Source organism: Syngnathus acus, chromosome 20 (genome assembly GCF_901709675.1).
Source record: "Syngnathus acus chromosome 20, fSynAcu1.2, whole genome shotgun sequence".
Lineage (NCBI taxonomy): Eukaryota > Metazoa > Chordata > Actinopteri > Syngnathiformes > Syngnathidae > Syngnathus > Syngnathus acus.
In genome coordinates this window covers 2,524,148-2,532,987 of record NC_051104.1, presented here as the reverse complement: position 1 = coordinate 2,532,987, position 8,840 = coordinate 2,524,148, and the positions used below count along the sequence as shown (strand labels likewise).

The 8,840-nt window shown below is 43.7% G+C and overlaps 1 protein-coding gene across 3 annotated transcripts; it reads right to left on the bottom strand.

Moving 5' to 3' along the window:
• Positions 1–5,087: 5,087 nt before the first annotated feature.
• LOC119139228 (glucagon family neuropeptides-like) lies at positions 5,088–8,070 on the bottom strand. Of its 3 annotated transcripts, XM_037279738.1 has the most exons (7): positions 7,837–8,068; positions 7,616–7,720; positions 6,882–7,025; positions 6,695–6,799; positions 6,469–6,600; positions 6,090–6,201; positions 5,088–5,358 (listed from the first exon to the last, which is right to left on the bottom strand). In XM_037279738.1, exons 1-7 carry the CDS (start codon positions 7,986–7,988, stop codon positions 5,350–5,352), a joined length of 759 nt encoding a protein of 252 aa, XP_037135633.1. In that variant the 5' UTR covers positions 7,989–8,068; the 3' UTR covers positions 5,088–5,349. The 3 variants fall into 3 exon arrangements, with proteins under 3 accessions (XP_037135633.1, XP_037135632.1, XP_037135634.1); XM_037279737.1 differs by having other exon boundaries at positions 5,130–6,201; positions 7,837–8,070; XM_037279739.1 differs by lacking the exons at positions 5,088–5,358; positions 6,090–6,201 and having other exon boundaries at positions 6,231–6,600; positions 7,837–8,064.
• Positions 8,071–8,840: the final 770 nt, after the last annotated feature.

Sequence of the window (8,840 nt, the reverse complement as noted above, 5' to 3'; positions counted from 1 at the left end):
GTGGTCAAAGATGAAAAGTAGTAACCGCTGACATTTCTTTCATCTCCTCCAAAATGCCAGCGGCGACTCGGGCGGCAAAGCGAGTAAACGTTTAATTAATGAGTTGCCAGCGATCCACACGTACGCAGACGTCCTCTAAGTTGACACAAGAAAACAAAACTTGGAAGTTTCTGTCTCGCTGTGATTTGGTCATCGAGGGAATTACACTTGCTAGCCGGGTCGACGAAAACAAGCTAGCTTGATTTGACGACATAGGCGAGGGCTCCTTCTTGTTGCCTCCATCGTACAAACTACCGTATTTTCCGGACTATAAGTCGCAGTTTTTTTCATAGTTTGGTTGGGGGGGCGACTTATACTCAGGAGCGACTTATATGTGAAATTATTAACACATTATTACTTGATGATACTAGTATATCACTTCACATGTTATTTTCACACTAAACCGCATAAAGGCGCTCTAGGCCTGTGGAATAATTGGAACTGCAACTGACGATGAGTCTGACGTCAGCGCCGCATCTACTTCCGGAGTCAGTGGAGTTGTTTATGAGTGACACGGAGGACGAAGATTTCGATGGATTTAATGATTTGGAGTGACACAGATGGTTCGATAAACTTATTTATGTTATAGTTATTTGAATAACTCCTAATATGTTACATCAGGCACATTCTCAGTTCCTCTTTCATGTGTTTATGTAACATTAGCATACCGTACCGTTCAGCCTGTTGCCTATTAATGTCTGTTCTTGGTGTTGGATTTTGCGAATGCGACTTTTTTCCCCTTTTATTGTGCATTTTATGGCTGGTGCGACTTATACTCCGGTGCGACTTATACTCCGGAAAATATGGTAATTAAGAATTTGGAAAAAGTGTTTGCGAAAGCTGTCGTGTGTGCGATATCACAAAGAAAAGCTAATTTATGCGGAAAAGGACGGCTAGCATGTTCCAGAGTCAAGCGCGACTGTCGCTACAACCCACTGATGGACATGCCGGACGTCATTAGCGTCGGCCGGCCGGCGCGCCGATCCTTAACCTTTCGAGTTTCGCAGCAAAAAGTCATTTCCACGTTCTTGCTCATGTCTGCTATGAAATAGATCAGAATTATTCCAAGACCAATTAGCGGCAAAAGCTGCGTAAGGTAAAAGAGTCGACGACGCAGACATTGCAGAGTTTTCTGCATAAAAGCTGCGATGAGTCACCTCGCATATCATTTTGTGTTTATATATATATATATATATATATAATATTTGCACAGCAAAATATAAATGTATATATTATTATTTCATTTTGGCTTCGGGTTACCGGATAACTAATCGCGCATAACTTCGATCTGACGTGTGTGCGTGTCTTACATTTTTTTTCTCACTCCAGAACCTTGAGCTTTTGTTATTAGTTCTTATTTGTACACGTATTGAAATGCTTGCAGTTGAATGGCAGAACGGCGTTGCCACGGAAACACGTCAGTACCTGGAAGCTCGGACTGAACTTTGCTCACGGATTTGCTGTCATTAACACCCAACAATGAACATATTTGCTTTTTTTTTTTTTTTAAGGCCTTCTTGTCCAATCTGGCCAAGTTTGAGCGTGTCACAAAGTCGGCGTACATGTCAGCTCTGCCGCCGTTGCCGTGGCGACGTGAGAAAGAAGGACGCAAACGAGGCTCTTGACACTGGAGAGAGGCGAGGATGGGAGAAGACGTGTTACTTCTTTCTCCCCGAGTCGAGTGTCGACACAACTTTTTCTGTTTTCAAGGACTTATTTTATTTCTGATAAAAAAAATAAAGACTTAACGAATAAAGGCTGAATAAAACTGAAGAAAGGCGGCAGCGTCTTTTACGTATTTTAGTTGACTTCAGGGACAGAATTCGGTCGACTTCTAGAATGTATTTTCTTCTCAATTTTTTGGTTCAATTCCGAAATCCATTCCCTGAAAGTTCTGCTTTTTGGACACTTTTGTAAAATAAATATGCCCCCGACGATGATGAGCACTCAGAAGTCAATCATCTTGCAAATTTTAGGAATTTTCCACAAGACCCGTATCCCCAAAGCTCATAAGTCGGGTCATTCGTAAGTGGACGGGTAGACAACAACGATGTCGCTCGTGAAGGACACGCTGGGGTCGGACCCGAGTGGGTCTTTGAAGCTGACGGGATGCTGGCGACAGACGTGAGATTAAAGGCAGCCATTGTGCGATGGCGCCACACGGGAAGCGTGTCAGCATGCCCTTGCGGCCCCGCCCGCCACGTCTCCTTCAATCGTGTTTCTGACACTGGATTCTCTCCTGATGAATTTCCACAGGAAAGGGAATCCTTTCAGCCCATATGCTTCGATGATAGTAAAATCGGTGTTTTTAAAATATATTAAAATGCTCTTTGATTGGATTCGAAACGTATGTATTAAAAATGATGGTCGACCTCATTTTGTTTGTGATCACGACGGACCGCCTGCAGGAGAAAGCTGGCGAGCGTAGCCGTCGTCAATGTGTGCGATGCCAAAGCGCAATTAGCGTCCTGCGGCTGAGCCGCTTGAGCGCTCGTCAACCCGCTGAGTTTTCATTACAATCAGACGGCAACAACACGACTTTTCTTTTACACAGGGCAATATACTGTATACTGTACTTTTTTTTTTTTCAATGGGCCGGGGGACGTGCTGGCAGGGGAAGAAGAGCCTCACCTGGATGACTAAATAAAGACCAAAAATACATTTAATTAGTTTTGGGATTATTATTTGATAATTCAATTGCTCTTTAATTATGTTTTTTCAATTTGAAGTATTTATTCAATGTTTTATTTATTTCATGAAATTCTATTTTTAATGTAAAAAAAAAGTGTACCAAGGGCATTTCCAAACGCAAGTGAAAGATTTTCTGCGGAACTAAACGAAGCCAGCGTGACCGACGGATTGAATCAGGCGTGTGCATGTGTCGCCCGCCACTCCCACTTTAATGAAGCAGATGAGTGGACACCATCCAATTACAAGCCAAACATAACCTTGACGTTTGCAGTCACGTAGTTGCTCAAAAAAGTGACGGCTGGGAAAAAAAAAAAAGCGTGACTTTATTTCGGGATCAGTCAGCAAAGATGAAGTGCAAATGGCTAAAGATAGCCGCGCTATTTGAGAGCAGCAATTAAAAATAAATGAGAAACCAACGACGGTACCATCGTTCATGCTGCAGAAAAGTGGAGGTTGTGGGCAAGCTAATGTTAGCATGTGTTTACCTTCTGCACTTCAAGCCGTATCCTCTGCTGCATTTTCTGTACTTCTTAACCACGGGCAGCATGGACGCAAATTTGATCCAAGAGGAGACTGTGGGCATCTGTGGCAAAGTAGAGAGTGTGAAAATATAATACAAGTAAATGTCAAACAACAGCAAAAGAGAAATATGAGTGTTGGGGTGTACATGTTGGTTAAGGTGAGTTTTTATTCCAGAGGAGATTGCGGGCACATCCTCCTTGGGATAATGTGTCCCAATATTTTTGCTCAACTGTCGACTACTCCCAATACAGTCTGCGTGTCTAACTACAAGTGACAGAAAATTAATTTCTCCCGAGTGTAATGCTTTTTCTCCAATTAGCACTTCCTCACCCGTGTGTGCGCGTGAGACGCTAGTCCCAGGAAGGCGCTAATGAAGACGAACAAGCGCGGGAGCGAGTGAACTGATTCCGAAGTGAGTGACCTCGTTTAGATGATCTTCGCAAGGAAGGAGCAATCGCCAGAAGGTTCATCGATCTTTTCACTGTGACCGCCATCTTTTCTTCCCCAAAGCTAGCGTCACTTAGCTACGGTACATGAAATTTGGTAGGCGTGTCTATCACACATGGAAACGTCAGCCATTTTGTTTTATTATTCTTGCGTGCTTTTACTGTCCACATTCTTGCTGTAAAACTTGAATTTGTCCAGCGTGGCACCAATAAAATACTCAGAGAAAATAAAGCTTTAATTTAATTTTAATGAGCTTTTCCTGTGCAACAGCTGGTTTTTGATTGTGTTTATCACCTTGTGATGTGTTTCACAAGCATCCTGTCCTTGACGGGAAGCCGTCCGAGCGAGATCAACCGGACGTGATCTTTGGTCATCCAATGGCGAACGCATCCTACTGGGAAGCGGTTGCTAGGCAACACAAGTTGATTGGGTTATGGGGGAAGGAGGGACTCTGGCCGCCAATCGAAGTTTGTCTGAGTCGGGTTTTTCTTTTGCTGCCAAGAACTGTAATTCAGACTGACACTTTAGAGGTGCCACTCGTTGCTGCTCACCCGGGTGGGGGTGGAGTGGGGGGCGCTTCCTGGGGGTCTCCACAGGCGTGCGGGAACCCCCGTCCTACTCCTCACATCTTCTTAGATCAGATTGCTGTTGATTTGATCTCCTACTGGAACAAGCATGCGGCTCATCGTTGGCTCGCAATGTTCCATTTGTTTGCCAGTTAGATTGTGCAAAGAAATTATTTAATTTTGAAAGCAGATCTGGCCTAGAATGCAGAGTTTTGTTTTGGTTGTCTGTCATTTTATTTGGACTATCCCAGCAGTCATTGGGCAGTAGGGGGGGGACACCCTGGACCGGTTGCCAGCCAATCGCAGGGCACACTGCGACGAACAAAATGGATGGATGGAACATTATGAACTGGAGTAATGTTTATGCGGCGTGATGACATCATCATCCTTCAACTGCAGCCTCCGCGTTGAACCGAGATTGTGTACAGTGGTGTTTTTTTATTTTATTTTTTCTGACATGAATGGACAATAATGAATCCAACATGTCCACTTTTCCTGTCGTCAGAAGTGTTTTTTTTTTTTTTTACTTGTCGGCCTCCTCGCTGGGAGGTTTGTATTGTGGCGACCCCCCACTTCAGTGCTGTCCTACAAGGACAGTCACGACAGACCAACTGGTGTCGACGTCACCATGGAAACCGGGCGTTAGGACTAACCTTTTGCTTGAACTCAAGTGTTTCACATTCAAACAAGATCAGAGCATTTTTTTTGTTGTTTACAAAAATTTATTCCAACAACTTTTACAACACTTAACCAGATCCTCTACTAGTAATGATCAGAATAATCACACGAAATAGAACTTGAAATATATCTTTGAGCGTCATCTTTGTAAGGCTGTTGGCTCATTTTGAACACGAGGGATTTTTCCCTTGCCTTCGCTTAAAAACACGCACAAAAAAGGGAGGGGGGGGAATTCATGCTTGATGGCCAAACTAACAAAAAATGCTTGACAATGAGGAAAGGGGGGGGTGGAAATGTGAGCTGATCGTGTGCAGCATTGTAGGGCCTCTTAAATAGCCATCAGGGCAATTAGACAAAAAAAAAAGGTCGATGCAAGGTAGCGCAGCCGCTAAAACCGCTTCCTGTGTCACAAAGCCTGCAGAAGAGTGCAAAGCAGTCAGCACACACACACACAAAATAAAAGTCAAAAATTCACTTGCACTTTGTCTCGCTGCTTTTCCTCCACAGTTTGTCTCAGTGCACAATCAAAAAATTAAATTAAGTAAAAATGTCAAGCAGGACATTAAGAGCCACTCACTTGGCTGGTTTACATTCATATTATGCCGCGGTCAGGAGATGCTTGATGTGTGCTGTGTGTGTGTGTTGCAGAAGGCAAGAACATTTCTTTCTCTTATTTTAATCATGCATTTCATTTTTTTTTTTTAAAAAAACATTTTCTTTCTGAGAAAAAGTGAGAAAGGGAAGCACAGAAGTGGAACCAGAAGGTGCAAACTTCATGCGTCTCTCGCTAGGAACAACCATGTAACAAGTATTGATTTTGTTTGTAGTTTGCTCGTAAGCAAAAAAATAATAATTGGGTTCTTAATTTTAGCCGCTTCGTCTTGTTTCTTTAACGGTGATGATACTTGTTAGATGGTCAGAGAGAGGCGGGTGTTTTTTGTTTGCTTATTAACACACACACACAAACACAACATTCGCACTGAACAAGAGCGGAAGGTTTAAGCTCACTTGTGGAAGAAGAAAAGGACCCCAAACGTATTCAAGAAATCCTCACACTGAAGACATTTCAGCAAAGGGGAGAATGCGAGGAGAAAGGGAAGAGGGCCAGAACCAGAAGCCCAGCTTCCCTCTAAAAATATGACTCACCGGGAATTTCGGGGGGAGCCGTTTGAGCCAGTCCCCCCAAAAAGCCTCAAAGTCCTCCCCGTCCAGGAGGGCGTCAAAGTCTACGCCGCGCAAATCTACGTCCTCGAGTCTGCTGTGGATAAACGACACAACTACAGCAGCTTAATGTCACAGACGCTGATTGTCTTTTCAAGCATTTATTCCCCCTTGCAATTGACACACAAAACATCCCCATTTCTCAAGTAGTCCATAAAACGGCATCGTTATCAAAATATTCCTTTTAATGGCTTCCTTCATACATAAAGAAACACGAAAAGCGCTTGACATGTTTCAGTGAGGGTGGGGGTGCTACAAGTAAGTCAGCCGGCGTCCTTTGTTGTTCCTAACTCTCTGTCTGTACCTTTTGCCCAGCACGGCGGCCAGGTACTTCTTGACCGCCATCTGCTTGCGGTAGCGGCTGTAGCTGTCCGTGAAGATGCCGTCCGAGTGACGCTTGGACAGCGGCTCGCCGCTGTCGTCCAGCGCCTTGCCGCTAGAGGAAGAGACGAGCAAAACCGTGACGGGATTAATTCCCTTCAGAGCAAATACGACGTCGTGCAACAAACACAACCACGTTGACATCTTACCCGACCCGCTTGGCCATGAGAGAATTAAGATACTTCCTGGCCGACAACTGTCCCAACGCTTTCCTGTACGCTTTGTTGAACATGCCGTCTGCGTGCCTTTCCGTCCTGAGGAAATAAAATCCAAGGCCCACGTAAAAAAAATAATAATTAGAAAGGGCGGTGAATTTCTGGCTCGGTCCCGTCGTACCTTTTGTCGGGCGGCGGGTAATACAAGGAGAAGACGTCGTGGTCTTGCGTCCCCATGGCTGGAGTTCTCACCTGAAGCTGCTGCCCGTCGTAATCCAAAGACGGCAGCGAGTTCCCGTCTCCGTCGTACAATTCGCCCTCAAGTCTGCAAGCGACGGGAAGACGGAAACAAAAAAAGTCAATCCTTTATTATTTTATTGTTGTTTTTTTGAGCAGGTGGGTTATCCATCCAGTGGTCTGGCATGCGTGTAAATCTCATTACTGTGGCTGCCTGTCCCTGGTGGATGTTTGGAGGCCACTTAGTATGGATTTGTTGCCCGATCGGATCAACCGAAGGAAAAAAAAAAGATCAAAATAAGATTAAAATAGCCAAACAAAAAAGGTGGAATTTGGGGGTGAGAATTTTAAATTTAAACGAGTGCTGAAAAACAAAAAACAATAAAAAAGAATTAATATACTATTTTACAACATGTTAGAATATTTGTAAAAAATGACAAAATTACAAATGAATTTGCAAACTACAAAAATATTAAAAAGCACAATTCTGTCGATAAATACAGTATAAAAAAAGTCTTTAGAATAATTTCAATTTGAAAAATAACTGGAAAGTAGTGGGCTATAAATGTCATGCTCTAAAACTGTCTGGAAACTGCAAACATGATTTTGATAATCATCATACAAATGGCAGGTAAAAATAATGAAAGCTTTTAGAGATTTTTTTTGTTTTCTACATACGTGACTTGGGGAAAGGCGAGCCCCAGGTGCGATCCGCTGCCGCCGCCGTGGCGCATGAAGATGCCATAGATGAGCAAGGCGAGCGTCGCTTTGCTGGACATTTTGCTGCAAAAAACAAAAAGGTAACATGAGCTCAAGCACACTTTTGACATAGCTGGCCCAGCTTCAGACATGTTTATATTAAAAAAAAAAAGAAAGTGTGTCTTTTTGTTTGTACTTACTGGTGGAAGAGCCCGTGTGCACGCAGGCGTGAGATGCAAGCGCCTCTTCCTCTTGCCTCCCCCTCCTCCTCCTCCTCTCCCTCTCCTCCTTCTTCTTCTTCTTGTGGGTGTCTGGTGTCCTCCGTGGCGTGGCAGTGTCCTCCTCCAAACATTTGCGTGACAGACAACTTTTTGGGAGTGTGCGTGTCCCTCCTTCTGCTCTTGCTTTGGGCTGCTTTTTATGGTCGCCAAGGTGGGAGGGCGGGCGGGGGAGGTGCCCACGACATCAAGTCCCACTGGAGCTCGTCCGTCTGTTTGTCCTTCCGTCTGGCCGGTCCGCTTCATTTGTATGGATGTCGCTAATAAGCGGAGTGCGGGCGGTGGGGGTAGGTGGGGCGCTGTCCAAGTGCTGAAATGCAAAAAAAAAAAAAAAAAAGTCCCATGTTAGGATATGAGTCATCAAGTTTTTGTCAGGATATTAATAGTGTTGTTATTAATAATTTACAAGCACTGTCGAGTTTATGTAGCCCGGTAGGAGAGATAGATGCGTTTATGTAATACTATGTTTTGGCTCGTTTTCATAATTTGATTCATAATTGATTCAAATTTTTTTTTTTGTTATCATACTGCCTTGGTTTTTTATACGTGAACGTCTCATGCTCCAACAGCCACGCCTGAAGTCCTTTTTCCCCAAAAGTTACTGATTTCAAATTTGAGGCCATCAAGAGAAGTTCATTCGTTTCATGGCACTCCATTGTAAAGGAAATAAAGGAAAGTGACAGTAAAAGTGAAAGCGCAAAAATAGATGAATGTAGAAAATTACAATGAGTTCACATCATTACGAGATTACGGCGATTCTCAAAATGCATTATCATTCTTGAGAAACATTGCCTCCTAGCGGCCTGACAAGGAATGTGCACTTTATGGCCAAACAATTAGGTTCTCTCAGATCCACGTCACGTCTCCCACGAGACTATATTAAATGAGCGCTCTCCGTGTGCATGAATAAAAAAAAAAAACATTTT

Bases quoted from the DNA above. Each gene is read 5' to 3' on its own strand.
- LOC119139228 (XM_037279737.1), bottom strand. From the start codon at position 7,988: ATGTTTGGAGGAGGACACTGCCACGCCACGGAGGACACCAGACACCCA. The intron at 6,800-6,881 runs GTACGACGGGAC...TTATTTCCTCAG, and splicing joins TACCCGCCGCCCGACAAAAG to GACGGAAAGGCACGCAGACG. The intron at 6,601-6,694 runs GTAAGATGTCAA...CTCTTCCTCTAG, and splicing joins CTCATGGCCAAGCGGGTCGG to CGGCAAGGCGCTGGACGACA.